This window comes from Nannospalax galili, unplaced genomic scaffold (genome assembly GCF_000622305.1).
Source record: "Nannospalax galili isolate Female #2095 unplaced genomic scaffold, S.galili_v1.0 scaffold72, whole genome shotgun sequence".
In the NCBI taxonomy this organism is placed as follows: domain Eukaryota; kingdom Metazoa; phylum Chordata; class Mammalia; order Rodentia; family Spalacidae; genus Nannospalax; species Nannospalax galili.
In genome coordinates this window covers 8389162-8413552 of record NW_008336933.1, presented here as the reverse complement: position 1 = coordinate 8413552, position 24391 = coordinate 8389162, and the positions used below count along the sequence as shown (strand labels likewise).

The 24391-nt window shown below is 42.2% G+C and overlaps 1 protein-coding gene across 2 annotated transcripts in view; it reads right to left on the bottom strand.

Moving 5' to 3' along the window:
* Window positions 1–327: 327 nt before the first annotated feature.
* F13a1 (coagulation factor XIII A chain) overlaps window positions 328–24391 on the bottom strand; it is a 217020-nt gene continuing 192956 nt past the window's right edge. For both annotated transcript variants that reach the window (XM_008831654.2, XM_017797775.1), the window contains 2 exons: window positions 13437–13573; window positions 328–3477 (listed from right to left, as the gene is read on the bottom strand). In XM_008831654.2, the coding sequence (XP_008829876.1) occupies window positions 3324–3477; window positions 13437–13573 (291 nt within the window). In that variant the 3' untranslated portion in view covers window positions 328–3323. The remainder of the gene's footprint in view (window positions 3478–13436; window positions 13574–24391) is intronic.

Sequence of the window (24391 nt, the reverse complement as noted above, 5' to 3'; positions counted from 1 at the left end):
TATCTATCTATCTATCTATCTGTCATCTATCTAGTCTGTCCCTTTGTCCATCCATCCATCCCTCCCTCCATCCATCCATCCCTCCATACATCCATCCACCCATCCGCCCATCCATCCATCCATCCATCCACCCATTCACCCACCAGCTATTGGTTTCATATATGCTGTTAAGCCTTGTTTGATATGATCTATCTATCTATCTATCTATCTGTCATCTATCTAGTCTGTCCCTTTGTCCATCCATCCATCCCTCCCTCCATCCATCCATCCCTCCATACATCCATCCACCCATCCGCCCATCCATCCATCCATCCATCCACCCATTCACCCACCAGCTATTGGTTTCATATATGCTGTTAAGCCTTGTTTGATATGTCCCTTAGATGAATCACGTGGGCACATAAGTATAGTTACCATCCTTCTGTCTGTCTTGAAGCTCTGAACTCAAAGAAGGATTTGTTTAAAATCATCAAGGGTGAACACAGCAGAAACTAGAATTCATCATCTCTGCTATCAGCAGAGACACACTGCTTATTACCACTGCTGAAGTTTGAAGCTGGTAGGCACAATTCTGTTAGTCAACTTTGAAATATTTTAACAAATGCCCGAGATAACTAATAAAGAGAAAAGACTTATTTTGGCTAACAGGAAGTTTTAGCCATGGTCAGTTGGCCCCATGGATTTTCAGCCTGGGGTGAAGCAGTAATAATGGGTGGGGCACATAGTAGAGCAAAGCCACCCACCTCATGACCAGGAAGCAGAAAAGGGAAAGAAGAGGGGCCTGGAGTACCACTACTTCCTCCAGTGGCCTGAACACTTGTCATTGGGTTCCTGCTCCCAAAGACTGTATCCCATCTCTCTATAATGCCGAACAGGGGATTAAGCCTTTACCACAGGGACCTTTGAAAGACATGTAAGATCCAAATGCAATAACATTATATGTAGTGTGGAATCCTAGCCATCAATGGGAATGGGCTGGTTCTAAAATAAGTTTCATCTTGAGTGTCAACTCCAGATCAGATGGCAGGTGCTACTTGGGGTTGAGAAAGATTCTAAGGCCCCATCTGAGTTGCAATTGTTCAGTGAGGTCTGCCATGGCTATAGGAGCTCCTGTATATTCTTGTCATATATTTTCCATCCGTGTTTTAACACCATAATAGGTGGTTATCTTGACAGGTCTCCATGCTCGCCATAATGTTTTATGAAGACGTTTGTGAGAAAATAATTATAGATAGCGTTCAACTTCTAGAAGCTGGTTTTAAAACTAACTATGCAAACTTCCTCCTTCAGTGATCATGGTTAGCAAAATGCAGAGAGAAAGTAAGGAAAGCTAAGGGTGTCATCAATATCTATTAGTCATTTTACTGAAAGGGCAAATGTATGTCGTCCTATCCAGGCTGCTCTGTACACTAAAGAGGAAGAATGGTTTTCCAAGCAGTTATAGTTAGTCATGTGTAGTATTGAAAATTAACAGCATTCATTTCTGTGCAAATGTAATCAGATTAACTTTTATTTTAAGCATCTCTTACATTCTCATTAATAACAATATACTGTTAAGCTAGTTTTAAAAGATTGGCAAAATATGTTTCATTTTGGAATTGGATACCAATGCTGAGAGATAACTTCATGGAATTATGTGTGATATGCTTATAGAGGGGGTCTGCTAACCCTCAGGGTTAGTACTGATGTCTTAGAATTCCCTCAAAGGCTTAGAAATAAACTAGAACATATAGATCAGAACATTCTTTGCTGAGCTTCCCCCTAACTTCCTTCCCACTGTGTATTTTTTACTGAGAATCATAGTCAGCTGACCTGAATAACACTCAATGCATTTTGATGGGAAATTCTAACCATAAGTCTAATGGATATCAGCAGCTTTGTCTGTTGAAACCTTGGCACAGGAGGCAGAGGATGTCAGCATCCTCTGACCTTGGTCAGCACTAGCACAGGTCCTTTAACCATGCTTTGTACTTTTATGTCGTTGTTGTTTTGGTTTCTTTGGCTGTAAGTGTTGAGGCAAGGTCTCACTGTGTAACCCTGGCTGGCCTTGAACTCATTATGCAGAACAGACTGGCCTTGAACTCGCAGGGTTCTGTCTGCCTGTTTCCTGAGTGCTGGGATTAAAGGCACACACTACCACTTCCAGCACTGGTCATTCACAAGGCTGAGTTCGTGCTACCTTTCAGCACATGAGTGTTCAGATAAGGGCGCAATACAGAAAATATCAAGGAAAAGGGGGAGAGTGGGTCTGTTTCAGTTCATCTATAGGTCTAGCCACTAAACCTGACAGTTTCTCCAGCTTGTTGGACTTGCTCTATCTGAAGAAAGAAAGAAAGAAAAAGATGAAGGAAGGAAGGAAGAAAGAAAAAGATGAAGGAAGGAAGAAAGAAAGAAAGAAACCAACCTGGGCCTATGTCACTGTATGAAGATGATCCCAGAGACAGGTGAAGTATAATCACCAACTAAGGAGACTAATTCCTCAGTCCTCCAGCCCCCAACCAGCCTCCTTACTTTCCAGCTCTCCTAACCCCAGAAAGGGTTAAAGTAAGGGTTATTCATTCCTGCTGATCAGGTCACAGTGTGACATCTATAAAATGTACCATAAAACTACATTATTTAATAGATTTGGGTATTTGCACCTGCTTTCTTATCTCCTCTTAGGTGATTAAGTTCTCCACAAATGCAATTTGTTAATATGGGGCCACATTTTCTTACAAAGTAATCTGTGAAATTTGGCAGGCAGTTGCTTGGCTGCAGGTGCAAGATGAAAGACCTTTCCCTGGCTTTGCCAAGAAGAAAAATGATGTCGAGCTTAATTTTCTGGGGAAAAAATATTCTAACACGGAGGGTAGAACTTGACTCTAAGAAAGGGGAATAGAATTGTAAGGACCCACTCATGTGCTTCCTTTCCTTTGGGGGACAATGTTACCCCCCAAAAGATGAGTGGGTAATCAGAAGTCTTAAATGAGGCCAGGTATTGGGCATATCCCCCTCTGCTCAGGGAAGCCCTGATATGTAGAGCTGTAGCCATTTGTAATGATATATGATGACTTTTACTCTTATGAGCTAGGAGGGCTTAATTAGAGCGTAATTAAAGCTAATGCTGAGAATCCTTTGGAAGGTGGAGCAATTCAAAGTTAACTCTCTTACCCCAAAGCCCGAGTTTGGAAAAGCGTTCTTTGAAATACATAACATCCCCATGCTGGGGCCTGTCTGCGTCTTCACACCCATGAAAGCAAGAGCTAGCTAGTTTTTCATTAGAATTTCCTTGGCCAACACTGCAAGAGGCCGTGTGCCCAGGTCCATTTCAGCTTCCTGGGCATTTACATGGAAGGTCGCCTTTGAATCTGCAGATCCAGCTCGCCATAAACGTGTCTCAGGGAGTCACTGCTCATGCTGGCAATCAGCTTCCGAGGGCCAGAGACCCAAGGCCGACATACTTCTTCCCACTGTACGGTGGCATTCGGCCGGATTTCACTGAAAAGATGAGAAAGAGAAGAGAGGTTAGCAACCCAGCTCTCCACCTTGACCAGGAACCGTGAAGACCTTGCCTGAGCCACTTACCCTTTCTCTCTTTCAGCTGATGATGGCCAGAAGACCGTCTGTTTGGTCTCTCAGCCTGGTTGACTGATTCAATAAGCCATGACCAAAATGAGGTCCCTATGTGAGGCTCTGTAAGGCTGGTCAACAGCCTGAACATGGTTTCTGTGAACATGATTCCATCTGGCTGCATTTGCTGACTTCCCAGATGGGAGGAGGTTGGCTGAGCCTCCCCAGGTATGAACTCTGGTTTGGCCCTAAGACCTCTCCAGTAGCCTTGTCTATGGGACTTATCTGCCCTGTCTCATCTTTGCTCCTCTAGTTCCCTCCTGGTATTAGAGCCCTATGTGGACCCTCAGCAGCCTTTGCTGAGGCTCTGACTTTCTCTTTAGATCTTGCTAACCTTTTTGGCATGAACCTTGTTTCCAGGCCCAGCATCTGAGCATGAACTATCTGCTGCCACCTGACCCTCAGTGTCTTCATGCTCTGTAATTCATGCTGTTAATCTGACCACCAAATTGGTTCTCACTACCAATGTACCTTTCTGTAGCTTGCTTGTTGCTGGTGCCCTAATCTATCCTGATAACTGAGTAGCCTTTATGGTACCAGAGCCCTATTCTGCTTCTTTAGTCCATGCTCAGAGATCTTCCCAGGTCTCATGGACAAAATTACTTCCAGGAATGACTGATGTTATCAGGGTTGGGGATACTTGGGCTTCTCTGGGGTGATTTTTATACACTCTTCTATATAAGCATGGGAAGCAATACTATACTCAAGTTCACGTTGCTTGTAGGGCCTTGAGGTAAGTGCTCAAGACATACCAGTGAGGCCACGTTTCCAAGAATGTATAGTTAGCAAATGGGCAGAGATGAGGTCTCATCAAAGGGTGAACATAATGGAACATTTTATTTCATGCTATATTCCATAAAAGATGCCTTTTGAGGCCTATAATAATTTGGTCAGAGGGACATAAAGAACACTTTTTGCTCCTTGCCCTCCTAGGTCAACTAGTTCCAGGGGACTATGAGCATCTCTCAAAATGTTCTATAATGGTGGTGGTCACCTGTCCTCTTGATCAAGGAGGCCGAAGAGACCCCACCAGATGGACTTGAACCAGTGTCCAGTCTATAAAAAGGAAGGTCAACACAGTTAAAGAGGAGGGTCAACACAGAGGAATCACTTCCTCCATGCTTCCAAACAAAGGCAACACGGTTGAGCAGGACCTTTGACTTATCTTCATGTAGGTAGAACTGGTAAAAGAAAGGAGCTAGGGACTCCTCCCAAGCCCATGTGACCCCCTGAGGAACAGAGCCTCAAATGACCTTAAGAGTAAAAATAAATCGGTTTATCTGGACCAACTGTATGGCCTTAAACACCCAAAAGTTAAATATAACCAAAGATTAAAGGGGATAATATAATTTCATAAGAGTCCATATGTCTAGCTAAAGGCAATATAAAAGCAACAATGCCAGACAGGTGATACCTTCTTTTGAGTTGTTGGGCAGGGTGGCCAAAGGGATTCCCAGATAGTAACCCAGCATAGAACAGGGAAATTGAACAGTAGACCCCAATCTTATCCAAAGGAATATAGACAACTGATTCAACTGATTACCGCTAGATGAGGAACAGCTGACCCTCCTAAAACAAAGGCCTCTAGATAGGCTGACTAGATTCACCAGAAGAGCAAATAGTGGGGAATGGCTGGGGGTACTGACAACACAGCAGACAGTAGCAGTGATATCAGAGTGTAAGGGCTCTAGTGGGGGGAGGGAGGCTATGGGAGGGTGCTATCTAGGAAGTGGGTGTAAAAATTTAAAAAAAGATGCCTTTTTATAGCCATGGTGCTTAGTTTTTCATAGGCTTTATTTCTCAACGAAGCCAGAGGCCTTTGGTTGGTTCAGTATGAAGAGCTTCCTGCAAGAGTTGTGCAGTGGGATTTCTGGGCTCTTCTCCCTCACCTTGGGGATGGCAAGTACTAGGTTGCCTGGCGTGGAAATGAGGACAGCTCTTTTCTAAGAGAGTAGAAGGGAGACTAAACAAGACCATCATGAATGTCTTGAAAAATAATTAAGGAAAAAGAAGGCTGGGGAATGGCAGGTAAAGTGCTTGCCATAAAAGCATGAGGACCAGAGTACAGAGCTCCAGAAACCTCCACACCCCCTTCTCCGAACACAGACACACAGACACACAGAAACAGACACAGACATAGACACAGAAACAGAAACAGACACAAACACAGGCCATAGACACACACCTACAGACACACAGACACACACAGACACACAGACACACACACAGAGCCAGATGGGTGTGGCAGCCTTCCTGTAATCCCAGCACATAGAGGACTGAGGCAGGGAATCCCTGGAACAAGCTGGCTACCCAGATTAGCTGAAAGGGTACTCTACTGGTTCAGTGAGAGACCCTGTCTCAATATATGAGGTGGAGAGTGATTGAGGAAGATACTTGATGTCAACTTCAGGCCTTCACACATATGTGCACACACATGTACCCCACACATATGCAAACACATGTGCTAACATGCATACATGCACACATGCATACCACACACATACATATAAAAAGAAAGAGAGACTTGGCTATTTTCATAATCTTATGGAGGTTTAAAATATCAGAAATGACTTAATCCAATATCCTATTTTATTTTATTTTAAATTTACGTGTATAAGTGTTTTGTCTGGATGTATGTAAGTTCACTGCATGAGTGCAATGCCTGTGAAGGCTAGAAGAAGGTGTTGGATCCCCTAGAACTAAGTTGCAGATGGTTGTTGGCTGCCATGCGGGTGTTGTGAACTGAACCTGGGTCCTCTGCAAGAGTTGCTAGTACTCTTAACCCCTGAGCCATCTGTCTAGTCCCTCCAATATCCCACTTTATAGATGAGGAAACTGAGTTCCTAAGGAACGCACAGAATCCCCAGTGTCACATTGCCCAAAGACCCAGATAACGGAAGAGCTGGAGCTGAAGACAATTCATATTCTTTCTAGATTCTTGCTAGTGGAGTGTGGAATATTATGAATTTTAAGGAAACCTGAACATCAGGAAGAAAAATGAGAGACTTTGAAAAGCCCACAGCAGAACTGGCTGTACTTGGAGAGCACAGGGGCACCTGTGTATAGTGCAGGCTTGCTCCAAAAGGACTCATGGACATTCAACGATTGATCCAGTGGGTTTGGACACCCAGAGCCTCTGTAAATACTTAGTAGTTGTGGGTGCTTAGATGTCACGAAAAATACAAATTTTTACTATATAAGAATATGAAGGAAAACTATTTTGGGTTATAGCATGGTTCTAAAATGAACACTATTATCTACAGCCTTTAGCTCGTGGTTACTACTGCCTATCAGATGGAGCTATAGAGAGAAAAACAAATTGGAATTAATGTAATTCTTTAAATAACCACACGTTACTACCTAAGTAATGTGCAGTGCGTGGTGTCTGTATGATGAAATATTGCCTAGTGATTACAAGCTTCGTGGATCCTGGAAGTTGGTCACTTTGGTTCCAGGCTAGAGTTCTCCCACTTAATAGCCATGTGACCTTAGCCAATTGCTTAAGCCTCAGTTTTCTTCATCTGTGAAATGGGAATCATGAAGTGCTTACCCCCACAGAATTTTTGTGAGATGTAAATGAAATAATCTTAGCAAAGTGCCTAGGACAGGGTTTGGCATGGAGTGAAGACTCAGAAAAGTTCAGCTGACATTTTAGCAGTGCCAGATCCTTTATTTGGTTCCATAATGACGAGGAATTGGCCCAGCTGCTCTTCTATCTACAAACCTCACCAGATAAATTCATTGTGTGATGGAATTTTACCAGATTACCATGTTATGCTGCTATTGGGGCAAGGACAATCCTTGGGATTTAATCTGATTTAGAGCTGAGCAGAGCAGAGTGTGAAGAGAGCATTGCCACGTGACTGGGCTGGTCAGTAACCATAGACGGATGAATCTGCTTACTGGAACTCAGTCAGGTTGATGGCATTGACGAGCAGTCTGACCTCTGTACCAGGCTCTCTTCCCCTAGTGGTGTATGGACTTGGAGGGCTACTTGGTTCTGTACCACATGAGCAAGGATCAGTGTAAATGATTGCTTGTCTGAACACAGGAGAGAGAAAGTGTCTCAGATCTCCCTGAAGTGCCCTTATCCAGATGAATGGAAAGGTTGGGATGGGGATGGAAGAAGAAAAAGGAATTATCAGGGCAAGGTTCAGAGCTGCATATCCTACACATCTGTTTAGTGAGGAAGCTGTTTCTTATCACCACAGTTTTTTTGCTAGGTTAGGGAAGGAAAGGACACTTCAAAGGCACCCAGAGGATTGTTTCAGACCAGCTGAGTCAGACAAGGATCTCACTGGTCACATTAGTACCCAGAAGGTGGGAGCTTGTGGAGGAAGCTGCTACTGTGGGAAACTGGGATGATGGAGTGCCTTTCACTAGCGGACATGATTTGGGGACCAGAAAGTAGGGCATATGCTCAGCAAAGAAGAACCTGTTGTATCAAAGAATTTTGTGACCAACTCCACTGGCTGCCAAGAAAGGACTCAGAGGCAGAGTCAGGCCCCTTTCTTTTGGACATTGAAATGTTCTGGAGGCCAAGAGGCTGGGGCAACACTTAGCTTGGGATAGGGTAGCTGTGGGAGGGGTGACCAGGATGGGGTACTGCCAAAGATAGTCAAGTGTACCTCAAAGGTGACAGCAACATAAACTTCCATTCTACAGTATCATTTTAAATGGGGATTATGAGAGAGAGAGAGAGAGAGAGAGAGAGAGAGAGAGAGAGAGAATGTGCCTACACGCCTACACTTGACTCTTAGTGTCATGTTAGAACCTTCAATTGACACCTAAGGCCAGTGAAAAAATGTGCAATTCATCTGCTTGTGGGTTCACATGCTTTGGGATAAGAAGGGAAAGGGCCTCAGTTACAGTTTGAAGGTGAAATATTCATCACAGGGTCAGGGTCCCCAGCTGCTGGCACTATTCTGAGAGGCTATGGAACCTTATGATTAGTGGAGATGGGTCATTAGGAGTGAGACTTTTGAGGGCTATAGTCTCTTCCCACTTCTCTGCTTCCTGACCCACCATAGTGTGAGAAGCACTAGCCAAGCTCCCTGCATAGTGTCAGTGAGCCACTATGCCAAGCCTTTCCCCCAGATGGACTATATCTCCTGTGAGCCAAAATAAATCCTTCCTCCCTTAAGCTGCTTCTGCAGGGTATTTTGTTATAGTGATGAGAAAGATCAGTAATAAAGCCCCCAACTCAGAAATCCTGACACTGAATAAAAAAATTCTCTTCTCTCCTATGTATGGTCAGTGAATGGGAGGAACCTTGGGAGGCATTCTCTAGGCTCCAGACATTGACATTGACACTGATGATCTAAAATGTCTAAACTAATTTTGTATTTGTTAATGATTTTCCTTATTTTGGTCCTTTTGTAAATGTGGCTCTCCAAATTATTTCAATCAGCTTCACAGAAACCAAATTATGTAAAATATACTATATATATATATGAGTATTTTTTGATTGTAGGATTCAAAGTTTGAAAAATGTCGACTTCTCTATTTTTTACTTATAAACAGTAAAGACTCTTAAATATTGAATAAGGTGAGAAGAGGATGGAGAAAGTATTTGCACTACCTTTAGAACAAGACATAGAAAGTGCCAAGAAATGTTAGAAATATTATTACTGTCATCCCCACCCGTGAGATTGTTACTTGTTCTGCCTGAACTCTGCAAAATCATCAAAAAAGTTCCTCCTGTCTACACGCAGAAACACAGTTCTCAGTTTTTACAGTGAATAATTCAATGTGAATGTAAGTTTAAGATATTTGTTTCAAAACAGCTCTGCTGTCGTTACCTGGTTCCACTCATTCTTTCACCTCTCGTTTCACACATAAACAATCAATCTCCCACTTTCCAATGTCACCCTGCTTAAGGCTCTGTCTGGGGATGGTGTCATGTAGGTAACTGCCTCCAATAGGAACTAAATCTTCAGCTTTGTTTCAGTTTTTCTCCTTTTATCAGAGCCATCTGTGTAATATGTGCTCACATGAAGATGCTCAGGTAGGAAAACTCACATGTGGGATATTTTACTTACAGATAAATGCAGAACAGAAAGAGGAAAAATAATTTGTTCATTTCAGTAAGTGAAATAATGTCGGAATAATCATATTTCCTGGGGACAGATGTTGTGAAAAATGATTCTGAGGAATGTGCTGAGCCATCAGGACATGCTGGCAGTTTATCATCTTGAATGCACACAGGCAAATGTGGTCATCATCACAATGAACTGCAAGTTCCTGTGGTTTGCCCTCTGCTCTGCTTGAGAAACTTAAAGTTTAAAATCTGATCACAATGTTGGGGACTTTTTCACTTGAATTAATCACTGAGCCTGATCATTTTTTAAAAGTCAAAAAATGAATCGAGAAGAATTATTTAATATTCTGTAAGTATCAAGTACAGAATTTAAAAGCTAAGAGTTATTAGAATCAGGACCTCTGAACATCTGAGACAGGTAGGAGGCAGAAGGACTTGGTCAAGAAGGTAAACTATCTCCTAATGATGATTGTTTGCACTCTGAGTGGGGATTGAGACACAGCACTGTCTTTTTTATTCCTGGTTCTGATTCATTGCACACCAGGTCCTGACTTCTAGGTCTTTAGACTTGAGAACTCTTGTATATTAGACACAAAGTAGACAAGGATATGGTGGATGGATGTGGGTAGTGACTTTTTGACTATTTAGGATACCAGTGCCATACAGCCTTCTAAAAGATTTTAATTCTATGGAATTATACTACCTAGGTATCTAACAGTTACATGAATCTGATACTCCTCCTGGGTTAGATCTCAGCACCATTAGATACAACGGTATATTTTTCATTATCTGGCCATATGGAAGTGGTACTGGCTGGCTCAGGTCTGGCTTGCAAAGATGTATGCCAAAATCAGGAGGAAACAGAGAAAGACTCCAACGCCTAGAGAACAAATACTTTGTATGTCATGCTTCCCCTCCCCCAATTTCTTTCTCTGAGAAATAAAGTTGCCCTTGCATGGAGAGAATAGAACCCTGGATCTGAGTTTCCATAAAAGACTGAGGACTATTAAATTGAACATTTATTTATTTTTCCTAAAATACTTCTGTTAAAGTCCTACTCCCATGTGATATTTAGAGGCAGAGCTTTTGGAAAGTGATTAGATTAGATGAGGTGGTAAGAGTGGGTCCTCATGATGGGATTTGTGCCGTTAGAAGAGGAGGTACAGAATGCCTGTTTACCCTCTCACTCTAGTGTTAAAGGACCTGGTGAGGAGTTGACCATGCGCTAGCCAGGAAGAAAGCCTGCAACAATTGCCCAGTTAGCTGGCTTTTGACTTGGACTTCCTGTTTCCAGAACTGTTAGCAATAAATGACTGTTGTTTAAGCTTCTCAATCACTGGAATTTCTAATGTAGTACCTTCAGCTGATGAACACAGAACCCTTAGCTTCCTGTCCACGAACCCATCTGCCATAAACCTTAGCATTAGGTATAAATACTAATAGTGCCATAAGCTGGTGTGTAGGCAGGATTTATTCCTCTAGTTCACGTAGGGACTGGCTTCATCCATCTGTTCCTTGATTCACCCTACTTTTCACATTCCACTGTCAGATATTAACAAGCAAAGCATCTTGAAACTTATATGCTTTGAGCCCTATGTGCCCTATATGGTGGGTCATTATACTATGTGGGGATTCATGTTTTTTTTTTTTTTAAGACACAGCATCCTTATATATGCTGTATTAGTCAGCTTTCCACCACTATTACAAAGTGCTTGGCACAGGCTACTTAGGAAGTAAAAAGGTGTTTATTTTGGCTTACTCAGCTCAGAAGATTCAAGTCCTATACTGTGTTGCTTTTGAGTTTGAACCTCAAGTGAGTGTCATACATCATGGTGGAAATACGCAGAGCAAGTACCCAATTCTCAAGGGAAGAGAAGGAGAAAGAAAGAGAGAGCAAGAGAGAGAGAGAGAGAGAGAGAGAGAGAGAGAGAGAGAGAGAGAGAGAAGAGGAGAGGAGAGAGTACAATATTCTATATTCTCCTTTTGAGGGCCTATCTCCAGTGACCTAGGAACTTAGAATCTCCCTTCCTACTAGGCACTAAAACTATCACCCCGGGGACCAGGCTTTTACATGTGGAGCTTCGGGGTTTGTTCGTACAAACCATAACACATGTGTTGGCCTTGATCAAGGTGGGATTATTTCTGGAACAGTCAAAGTACAGAAATAACATAAGTTTCTGGTACCCACCCCCAAACAAAACTTGTGGGGTTACTGTCCGAGAAGGAAAATTGGATACAGCAGGGGGCTGTTTGGAAGAGAAAACGTGTTTCACTTTGCCTGAGCAATTCTTCCAACTAATTTGAGTGGGAAGGTGTGAGAATGGGTGAGTGAGACTCTATCGTTTCTGACGAAAGCAGGGCTATTGCTACTGACCTCTCCCTCTAGCTGGGCTTGATTTCTAATTTAATTCTTTTTCCCCCTGCAACTTTCTTATTAGCACAGGGATGTTGGTATGGCCTGTGTTCACATTTTCAAAAAAAGCACTCAAATCATTTTTTCTGTTGTGTATTGCATCTGCAATAAGGCCTCTCTTAAACCATAGGATACAAAAATTGTGAGCTCTGCAGTTGGAAAGAAATGTAGAGTTTTTTTATAAGCAACAAAGGTGCTTCAGAAAAAGTGAGTGAGCCTGGCACTTGTACATCACAGAGTAGGATGAGTTCTGCTAAGGGCACTGGGAAAATTCCGAGCATATTGGGTCATAAGCCAGTTTCCAGTGTCCTACACTTCCTTTTCTATACCGTAGAAGGTGACCCCCAAGAAATGTGCTAGATTGATTGATGCTGACAGGGACTTATTTGTGGTAGAAATGAAAGTAATAAACCTCAAAGATTGGGCTCCGTTCTGGATGTCACATTTTAGGAGGAACACTGACAAATGTGGAGAGGGAGGCGTCTAAAACCGCATTAGAGGTGAGAGAGATAAAGTAAGGGCTGGTATCTGGTTCCCATCAGGGAACACTTAAGGAAGATGAGACAGCTGTTTGCAGACATTTCCAAACTACCAAAGGAAGAGAAATGGGCCTTATTTTGAGCCAGATAAGAGATTAGGATCATTGGTAAGGCAGAAAGAAAGAAAAGGTGTGTCATTTCTATAGTTAGAGCTTCCTGACCATGGAATGAGTTGCTGTGCTGAGTGTCACCCTGTCAATAGAAGCCACAGAGACAGACCTGCTGGGCACAGTCTGGTGGTGCTGTGTATAGAGGCCAAGTCCCATTCACATTACCACAGAGGCTAGAATAGCCTTTGGTTTTGAAGCTCAAACCAAATCTAGAGCTCTTTAGGCCCAAGTCAAAGGACAGCAACTGAGGCCAAAAGTCCTAGACAATGACTGGGTTGGTAAAATCTGAGAGATGGAGATGAACACAGAAGGACCTATGAAAAGAATCAAGTTCAGCATCATATCTGACACATTTCAGGTTCTCAATAAGTACTGACTGATGCCTGAAAGGTAATATGGTCAAATGATCAGAACTTGAATTCTGGAATTAGCTACCTTGAATCTGAATTTTGACTCTGTTCTCTTATACAATCTGGCCATGAATCAGCCAGCCTTTTAAAGGCCCAGATTCCTGAAGCTCCCTTATTAAGGTGTTATTAAGGATTCACTGGTGGAAGTGTTAAGTCAAACCAGGCCTATTTTTACCACTCCCCACAGGAACAGTCCATAAAGGGTAAGCATCCTGTCAGATATTTTCACTGGGATTAGATGTAAAATTTGAAGAGAAAGAAAGAACTTGAGATCCCCAGCCCTCTATTTCTTTCCTCCTTTCTCCCAGTACTTACTTGAACATCTTCCTCTTGGGTCTTGTCACTCCAGGACCATCCAGATGGATCCAGACATTTTGCAGTGTTTCTTTTAAAGGATTGGTGAACTCAACAGTCACAATCATATCAGAGCCAACCATGGCAGTGCCTCGGACCTATGAAACAAGTTAAAGTACAATGTAGCACATCAGTTACAATACAACCTTTCTGCTGCAATCTCCTTAGGCACTCTTCTCTTTTGCCGAAGTTTTACAGTATGGTTACTCTTTGGCAATGTACCAGTGAGAAGGGAAATGCATATTGCTTTGACCAGGGGATACCTATTGAGGAAAAGATGGAAGATTACCAATTAGAGCCATGTTCTTTCCCTCATTATAACTACTCCTCTAATTAGAGCTGAGGTTAATAGCTGTGGCCACTGGCTACTCTCTGTCAGCAGTGGGTGGGAATGTATCCTGTGGAGCAACAGATTTCTAATATAAGGGCAGTAAAGTCGACTCTGTTTCTGGAAAGAACTCAACTTTACTGCCAAGACAGGAGAGATTTCAGAGGTCAGAAGGTAGGAGATACTCCAGGGGGTTTGTGCCTTTTTGTAGACACGTTAGAAAGAAAGACATCTAAATAGAGAGTCCTTGCTGAACTTGAGGAAGAGGAATCTGCACCCTAAAATAGGCAAGGAAAGTTCATCTGTAGCCATAATCTAGGAGGGTAAAGTTTGAGGACATGAGGCTATTTGAGGGAGAGTTTACCAATAGCAACCCCCAACCATCAGGTATTTGGCAGAACATCATATTAGAAAACCAGAGCTTGATGTGGGTGGTGACAGTTACTGGAAGTAGGGTCTTGAGTGACTCACTCAGACATTCAATTTTCTTTATTTTTCTCCATTTTTTACTAACCTACATTAATTATGCAAAATAAAGGGCTTCTTTACTACATTTTCATACATACATATAATGTACTTTGGCCATGCTCATGCTCCATTATCCCCTGATCCCCTGAAACCGGAGTTACAGACAGTTGTTAGCTGCCATGTGGGTGCTGGGAATCAAACCTGGGTCTTCTGGAAGAACAGCTAGTGTTCTTAACTGCTAAGCCAGCTTCCTTCCTTCCTTCCTTCCTTCCTTCCTTCCTTCCTCCCTCCCTCCCTCCCTCCCTCCCTCCCTTTTGATCATTCTGTCATTTTTTTGAGACCCACTGAGTTTAACCAGAATCATCTGTGTGACCACAGGTTTGGAACTAGCCAGTGGAACCTGGTGGGTTCATCAGTGGGCACAAAACTGAAGACAATGATTGTTACTCCTCCCAGAATCCATCAATAGCCAAACATTGAGCAGGGAGGGGTAGGGCCCCGTAAGCTCCTCTTTAATTCATGATTGATTGTTGGTAGGCCCGCAGAGGTCATGATGTCCTTGGCTGTGCCACATCCAGAGGACAGCATTTCTCAGTCCTTCCTAAGTTCTGGCTCTTACATTCTTTCTTCTCCCTCTTCCTTGATGTTCTCTGACCCTTAGATGGGGTGATATAACTGTCCTATTTATAGTGGAGCATTCAGCCATCACTTATCATCAGCACCTTGAGCAGCCATTGTCTCTGTATTCACCACCATTCATTGCAACAAGAGACTTCTCTGATTAAGTCTGGGAGTGGCATTTGTGCTTTATGGGCTGCTGGGTGAGAAAAATCATCAACAGACTTACCCATTATGAACCCCCTGATGATCTATAATACCAACCAGCTAGGCAAGATGTGCTTAGTGTTGCAATAGTGGCACAACTGTTGTGGGAGTCACCAACCAGTCTCTGCCTGGATTTGAGGCCTGCTTCACAAGACAGAATTCATACCTGGTACTATAAACTCAGTCAAAGGCCCATGGGTGCAGAGGTATCTTAGGCTCTTGGGGCACTATTAATACTTATGGTTAGCTAAATTGTTATGGTGCTAAGCTGCCTACTGTTTATATTCAATGTAACTTTGATTTGTGTATTTCCCTGATGGCTCAAAATGTTGAATTTTTTTTCACATATTTACTGGCCATTTGTATTTCTTTTGAGAACTGTGATAAGGCTTAGTTTTCTTATCTTTCAAATAGGGCTTAAATTTCTATGGGATAATGTATATAGAATGTCATTATTATTATTGTCCTGTATGTTTTATGGGTACCACAGGCTTAGATGACTTTTTTCAACACAAAATCAATGTTCTAGAAGATGGCCAGGTAGCAATGGGATTTCTTTGTCTGCTTAAGGCTAGGTATGCCAAACAGGTGGATCTATATAAGACCTGTCACTTGAGAACAAAATGATGCTGGTGATGATGATAATGATAGTTTTTCCGCTAGTAAGAAAGGAATGGAAATATATAATATGCATTAATCAACTTGCAAGGTGCCCAGAAATATTTGAATACATCATACTCAACCTTCTTAGAGAAGCCATTCTGCTTTTAACTCCAATACCTATTCTGTGCCCAATAAACAGTTTTTAAGTTAGGTGAACTATTGTAAAGTGACATTTACTGGCTGTTTGAGTTTTCTATGTAACAACTAGTCATTTTTACAAGTTTGTTTCTTACCTGCTTACCAACTTTACAGCTTAGAATAAAATCTTACAGTTTTACTTTTCTAGTTTGTAGCTAAATTTATGGTCTATGAGATTTTCAAAAATACCTATCAGAAAAAATGAAACTTTCATGCAATTAATTGTATTTATTTTATGTCCAAATTTAGCCAGCTTATAATATAGGAGCACACACAGAGATATGAGCCTTTCTTATGGATGGTGATCAAGAGAAAGAACATTGCCTAGATAAGAGGACCCCTGCTTACCAACTTTACAGCTTAGAATAAAATCTTACAGTTTTACTTTTTTAGTTTTTAGCTAAACTTATATCTATGGGATTTTTAAAAATGCCTATCAGAAAAAATGAAACTTTCATGCAATTAATTTTATTTATTTTATGTACAAATTTCCTAGGATCAGTGGGTGGAGAGATGGGTTCTAGGGGACCAGGGGTGGGACAGACGTGCAATGATGGAGACAACAGTCATACCCAAAGGTCATGGACTGAGCATTAGGTAGACGTCATTACTTCAGCCAGTGGGAACTTTAAAACTACAGAAGTCTCAACCCACTCCAGATCATGATGTTAGGTTTCCAGATGGTAGAGTCTGTAATTTGTTTATTTTTGAGCACTCTGGCTCTTTACTAAGGACCAGGCCCATTGAGAACCATGGTTCACCCACCATTCTCATACCAGGGCTGAATTTCTATCAGCTCCAAGGCACATAGGAACAAGATGTTCATATCAAATCATCTCTTAAGGAGGGAAAGATTTTTCTGAGGAGGATCATTGGTATTGGCAGTCTATATTTTATGAAAGAAACAAGTATTTCTCATGAAAATTGAAGCTACTCTCCAGGACAAGATTTGAGTTCAAGTCTTTCTATGAGAAAGCCTGAACTTAGAGGCCAGGATGTTTCGGCCAGAGGAGTTGGAAGAGAAAAGTCAGAAATAACCAAACAACTTAAGCTACTTTGTCCTGAGGTCCACAGATCCACAGGCCCACCAGGAAGAAGCGAGCTTTTCAAATTAGTGAGGACAGAGCTGGATTTGGAACCACAACGACAAAACTGAAAATAAAGTGTTGGGGACCTCTGTTATGCAAAGTAGAAGCCCCTTCATGTCTGGACAGCTCATGCAGCTCGGGATTATGTGCTGGGGCTCCTTTCATAGCGGGGTGCCTTCCTGGCATCTTTCCTGACTCTCCTTTTGAAGTGCTTTAATATAAACATGGCCTTTGGCACTGAAAGATACCATGCTTTCCTGTGTGATTTTTCCAGGCAGTCAGCAGTCTAGCAGCGTGGAAGAAATCCACTTCCATATGTAAATAGAATGTCTCACAGAATATCTAACAGCCAAAGCTTTTACCACTACCCCCATGGTATAAATATCCTAGTCTCTCAATATTTGGAGCTAGAAGCAGACTTGGAGCTAGAAGCAGACTTAGAGCTAGAGCGAGAACTGGGTCACTGAGGCTTGGAATAAAGAGCTGTAGACTGAGTTCTGTGTCTCCTGCCTGCAATCTAGCCTCCCCGGGGAGCAGCACTCCCTCGTTACCGACTTGCGGACATTCTAGCTTTCGCTGTCCTCGTACTCTTCCCGCGTGGTTCAGTGGCCAGTGGACCTCACATCCTGAGGAAAGTACACGGGTGGAAAAGGGACAGGATTCAGCTGGACAACGCTCCAGTAGCAGAGAAATTTTCAGCACCAGAGATGCGCGGACAGAGACATGGGACCCGAGCCTGCCGGGAAAAGCCTGCGGGGCACCCGCCGCCGCGGCCAGAGACGCCTGTGGCCAGACCCACGCCGCGACTAGCCATGTGTGGCGGGGACCCCGAGATACCCGCGCACACCACGCCTGGGGCCCAGAGCACTCCCTATAATAAAGTTCAATGAAGAGGAGACAGGATAACTAATTAACATAGTGGAACCGGATTCAGAAGTTACTTTTGTGACTTCTGGGGTAATGGCATGTAAATTAATTAGTCTGATCTGAAGACTGTGACAAAGCCAGCAGTCAAATCTAGATCAGAGTTTCCCAACCTCAGTACCAGTGATTTGGGCTGGATACATCTTTCTTGTGGGCATTGTTCTGTGACATGGAAGTATTTAGCAGCATCCTTGGCTTTTATCCACTAGATACCAATAGCCCAAAGCATCCCACACCAAATGACAACTACAGGTATCTCTAGACATTGCCAAATATCTCTTGAGAAGCAAAGTCCTTCCCAGTCCTCTTGAAAACCACTGTCGCAGATATGTTGAAAGACTAACTGAATTTGTCACTTTCTTCTCAGAAGTTTTGACTTGGTCAGTTGGGGTCTAGAAGTACATTTGAATATCTTACATAGTACCCTCAGTTTAATTTTCTAGTGTGTCCAATACACTTTCCTCAGAATAAAATATTTTTGAAACTTTTTGGATTTTCTAAATCATAGATCCTCCCTAAATTAGATACACCATTGGTAAAGTGTTTGATATAATGGCTTTTGGGAACAATGTCTGGGGTATCTGTCCTCTCCATGGCATACCTTGAGGATGGGCAAAAAAGCTTCTGAAAAAAGAAATCTAAACAAGCTGGCTGTGGCAGAGCATGCCTTTAGTCCCAGCACTCAGGAGGCAGATGGAAGCAGATCACTTGTGAGATCAGGGTGAGCCTGGTCTACACAGTGAGTTCCAGGTCAGTTGGGGCTGCAGTGAGACCCTGTCTCAACAACAACAACAACAACAACAACAACAACAACAACAACAACCAGCATTTAAACAGTACTGGGCCTAGATAAGATTTGCCTGTGAACAATCCATCTTGAATCTGGGAGGTACTCATGGGACCCTATTCTTCCCTGCTGATGGATACCGATGGGTTCATTGTGTTCAGCTCTGTATCCAAAGCTGAGCCTAGCAGAATCCAATGGATAGCTCCAAACCCATGTTACAAAGACAGCCCTGATTAAAATCAGTGTGTCATAAGACAAAACAAAAAGACATAAACATGGGGCTGGAGAGATGGCTCATCAGTTAAGAGAACTGGCTCCTCTTACAGAGGACCTGGGTTCAATTCCCAGCACTGATATGGCAGCTAGCAACTATCTGTAACTTTAGTTCCAGGGGAATCCAGTGCCCTCTTATGACCTCCATGGGCATTGCACAACATGTATACACTTTCGCACTTGCAGGCAAGACATTCATACACATAAAATAAAAAAAATTAAATAAAAGACATGCATATGGGAAAGGGATTTGTAGGGAGAAAAGGGCTTGACTGGGACGGTTGGAGATAGGAGAGAGTCAGGAGCGAGAAATCAGAATTTATTATATACATATATGAAATTGTCAAAGAACAAATTTATTATTAAAGGTAATAATAGATATTTCAAAAGAAATAAACCTGCCAGGTGCTACTAAACCTTTCTGCACACAGACATACCCAGTATCATATGCATGCATTTATAAGGGCTTCATTCTCGGCCCATAAGAACTGTTCATTGGTCTCTAGGAGCCATGAACACCCAGGTTAAAGCCCTTTCCACACTGGTGAGTTAGCTTTCAGGAAGATTGTGGGAAAGCATATTTTTCTAGGTCACTGAGGACTGTGACGGAACATTCAGTACAGATGCTCTATCCCTTATTGGGTGTGTCGAGGACAAGAAGTTTAGATTTCAGAGGTTTAGGGATGTTTTTAAGAGTATTTGTGTACACTTTACCAGTTGACCATCTCTAGTCCAAAAATCCAAAGTGTGAAATATTCCAAACTCTGAACTTCTTGAGTGGTGCATTGGCGCTTAAACATTTTTGGCTTTGGGCTTCTGGATTACAGATGCTGAACCTGTATTTGAAAGATTGGCCTGTGTGTCTGGTCTTCATGGATGGATGTCAGATCTGAATATTATCACAAGACAAAGCATTCTCAGCTAATTTCATGTGTCGGACCTAATTAATTTGTTTCCAGATAATATCTCTGTAGTTAGTGGCTGGTTTGGGTATATCAATACTAGTGTTAGGAGGGGGTGAGAGAGAAGTGTTGTTGGAAAACAGGACCTGCTCAGGTTGTAGTGTATTTCTTTTGCAATTAACAAAGGTTTCATAGTCTTTGCTGATATTTGTCTGTTGTCTTGAGAATGTCAACTTCCTGTTCCTGCCTCTTGAGAAGATTCTGAATTGTACAAATTCAAACCAACCTGAATATAGAAGTCTGTTGACTGTTAAATTTCCTGCTTGGAAAATTTGAGTGGAGACCTTCTCCCACTTTCCTCTCCATGGTATTTTCATGGTGTGTACTGACTTAGGAGATGTTATGGTGTCTATTTCTGTGTGGGGGGTCTGTTTGTATTGATTACTTCCTGAATTCTGAACAGCTCCCCTTTATTTAATACTGTGAAAACAATTTCAATCAATATCATTGTATTTCTTATTTTTCTTCTTCTCATAAAGTTTAAATAAAGGGAGACTTTAGGCAATATGGAGGTTAGATCAAGGAGCAAATTTCATGTGCACTGACTTTAGGGTGATGTGCATATGACATGGACTGCAGGAAAGAACAGAAAGTGTGCTCTCCTTGGAGACACCCTATGCCTGTCTATACTTCTCATGACTCTACTTTTTTCACTATTTTATTTAGAATATCTGTTCTTAAAAATCAACCTATAGTCTTTCCTAGGTAATTGCATTCACCAATAATGATGCCGTGAGTTCTGCCCTTTATAGCAGTTCATAATGAGCAACTAGTTTGATTCTTTGGTAAACAGCAAAGTGTCTCTCTTTCCCCACCCTCTCTCTCTCACACACACACGAAAAAGAGAGAGAAGTTTGAGAAAGAGTGAGAATGAATTAAATTGGCAATTTGATTCACATGATGTATTAGATTCACCTAACAGTCCTAATTTCAAGTGCTTTCAATTACGTCTTCCAGGAATCACTGGAAATTGAATTTCTTCCTACTCACCCCATGGTCACTGCTGGAAATAAGCAGTTGCTTGTTTATAAACTGCTCACCAACTCCAGAGCCTGTGCTGATCCCCACTAATGTGTAGTCTACCATTTACTGAGTGATGCAACAGTGTCACCGAGGTTAGGTGGTGGAAAAGTCTGTGCTGGCCAAGATGGCAGTCACTATCCCAGATGGCTATGTAAATTTGAGTTAATTAAAATGAAGTGAAACTTTAAAAATTCAGTCTTTGATGGTATCTTCTACATTTTAAGGGTTTAGGACTACGACTAACTCCAGCATCACTAACATATCACATTGGACAGTGTGGATTTAGAATATGCCCATCATTGTAGGAAGTTCTATGAAGTCATTTAATCTTTGCAAACCCATGAGGTAGATATTGTGTTTACTTTAGAGATGAGGAAACTGAGGCACAGAGAAATTAGGTAACTTGCTTGAGTTATCACAGTAAGGATAGAGGTTGAGACATGGTGCAGTTTGTGCCAGATGATCACATCATATCCCATCCTAACTCTTTAGTAACAATAACACATAGCTTACAGCGGTGTTTTTGGTAACACAGACACTTCTGCCTATCATTTGCTCGCTCTGTCTTACTGAATCCTTACAGCCCAATGGGAGGAACACTGTTATTAGTATTATCTCGGCATGAAAGTGGAACTTATTAGATATATAGAACCAGTAAATTGGCAGAACCAACCCGGAAATAAATCTAGGCCTTTCTGACTCTAAAACATTCGCCTTGAAACACTATCCTCACTGTGATCTCTGACAGATGAGAGATTAAAAATAGTAACATTTTTGTGGGAAGAGCTTCTTTATTTTCTGAGACCCACTATAGAATCATTTACAGAGTTGGCTTTTTATGTTATCACCAAACCATCCATTGAGGGCAATGATTATAAGTTGACCCTGAACTATATTTGAAAATACATCTACCACCCACCTTATTCCTTTTGAATTTATGAGGAAAGAATTAGATTCCTATACCAGAGTGAGATGTGACAAGGTGGCCTTGGGGCCTTCAAGTATATTACTGGATGATAATAGGATTTTCTATTTAGGGTAAAGTTAGAGATACCATTTTCAAAAAGAGATCCATAGTGGAATTACATGACAGGTAGATGTGGTTGGTTATTCTAGATGCTTTTCTTTCTGTGTCTGTCTTTCTAAAGATATGGAGGTGGGCACAGACAGGGGATTATGATTAAGATCTATTATATGAAATGCACAAAACCCAATAAAAATATTTTAAAAAGATTTAAACAGCAGAACGCAGGAAATGCATAGAACAAATTACATTTTGGGTGTTACAGTTACCCATGACATCTCCTTTTCCCTCTTATAGGCGTATTGCTGCATAGTTGTAGAGTGAGGGGTGAAGGGAGTACACTTCAGAGCCTCAGAACTCACAGAGTCCAGGGTGTGCCCTCTATGTTGATGGAGTTTACACTGTCTCATTCTATGGTTTTGGTTCTCTGTGACCTACAGCCATGGACAGGTGTGAGCACAGAAAGCCAGGGAAGAATGTTCCTCACTTGGGGCTCTTTGGGGTAAACAGGTGTTTCCTGCTCAGACTCCCTCATGCAGGCAGGAACTTAGAGATAAATACCTTTTATTTTCTTCTCCCCAAGTAGCTTAGTGTGAAGGATGTAGCTGTGTCTGCGAGCACATCCAGAGATGGGGGAGGGGGGCAAAGAAAGACTCACAAAGAGACACAGAGACAGACCTAGATATTCTTCCAGGATGAACCTGTGACCATGAGCAAAAGTGAGTTGGATTTAGGCCTTGGGCACCAGGGTCTGACACTGTCCTTGAGCAAGTACCTAGATCTCTTTGATATTCTGTTTCTTATGTAGTAATTGGAATAATCCCACATTACATTCAGATAATTATATATTCTGTTATTATTAAATATTTGGCCATTATTGTATTCTGAAAATTATATTTATTGAGTCTGAGGTTGGAAGGGAGGAAGCATTGCTGGGTAACCATGACACATTCCTCACTTACAAGTGCCTCTTTGGAGTGATGTGGCTTCTATTTCTCAGATGTGGAGAAGAGAGGCACAGAGAGAAAAAGCCCACCTTCCTCCTGGTTTCTTTGCTCTTAGCCTCCCCTTGAAGGGCTGGGCTGACTAGGCCAGAGTCACTGAGAACACAGGGAGGCTGGAGAGAGCGTATTTTGTTGGAGACATGGAAGATACTATGATTTTCCTCTTGACTGTCTCCCAGAGGCCCTGTGCTAAAGGCTTTGGTGGAAGCTAAGAAGCAGGACCTGGTGGAAGGAAGCTAGGTCGCTGTGGGTGTGCCTTTCGGGGGCGGATATTGGAATCCTGGTCTCTTTCTCTTTGCTTCTTTTTGCCATGAGATGAACATCTTCTCTGCCTCATGTTTCTATCATTATGGAACATGAACTAACTGATCACAGACTGCAGTATTTGAAACCGCGAGCCAGAATAACTCTTTGTCTCCTTTCAGTTGATTTATCTGAGGTATTTGTCACAATGAGAGGAGATGTTGGTCAGGATTCCCAAGCTTTTGGCATAGTGCTCAAGGAAAACTACAACACTTCATCTTTGTTTTTCTCCTCCGTATTGATGAAAATCTTGGGATATTTAGTCTCCTGTAGAGCAAAGTGAAGCCTTACCAAGCCACTGTTAAGTGGTCTAGGACACTGATGACATACCAAATGGTTCCCCTAATTTCAATGTGTCCTCTGGGATATGGTATGAATCAGGATGTGGGAGGAACAAGACCTCAACACCTGTCTCAGCATCCTTCCTGCCTCACTTTCCAGATATTTATAGTCAGGAATCTATGAGGACTCCATGGTTAACCTCAGTAAAAATCATGGGCATCTAGTGAAAAGCTCCAGTTGGAACAAAGTGTTATAACCATTGTTAGGACAAGCCATGCTAATGTCTACTACTAGACAAGATCTGGACATATGGTAGTACCATGACATTCCTGGGCTGGGTAGGAAAGGAGCCTCTGAAGGGGACAGCAGGTTTTGACTTGTCTCTCCCAGCCCAGATGGACATAGCCCACCTAAGTATTAATGTTGGCTAGGAGGAGGTCCGCTCTGTGGAAGGTCCCTGTTTTTCTTCAGAAGGTCAATAATGTCATTTCTCACATGATCTATTATTAGTGGTCCCATTTTACCTATGAAGCCGTGTTAATTTAATGCTTCCCAGATAGGAGTGTGAACCTGGAGGCTTGCCCTGGTCCTGTGTTTTTCTGATTCTCTACACAGGACTGTTGCTGCCTCTCTTGGACAATTTGCTGCAGCTGCTTTTCACAAGTATATGAGAACCACCAAACCCTCATGGGTAACTGAGTACAGGAGAACCCCATTAGATCACTGTTCCTGTATTGTGGGCCACAGGCCTCAGATAAACCCATGTGTAGTCTGGAGACCAGTTTGATTCCCTCAGTGGCCCATCTACAAAAAAAACCCAGCTG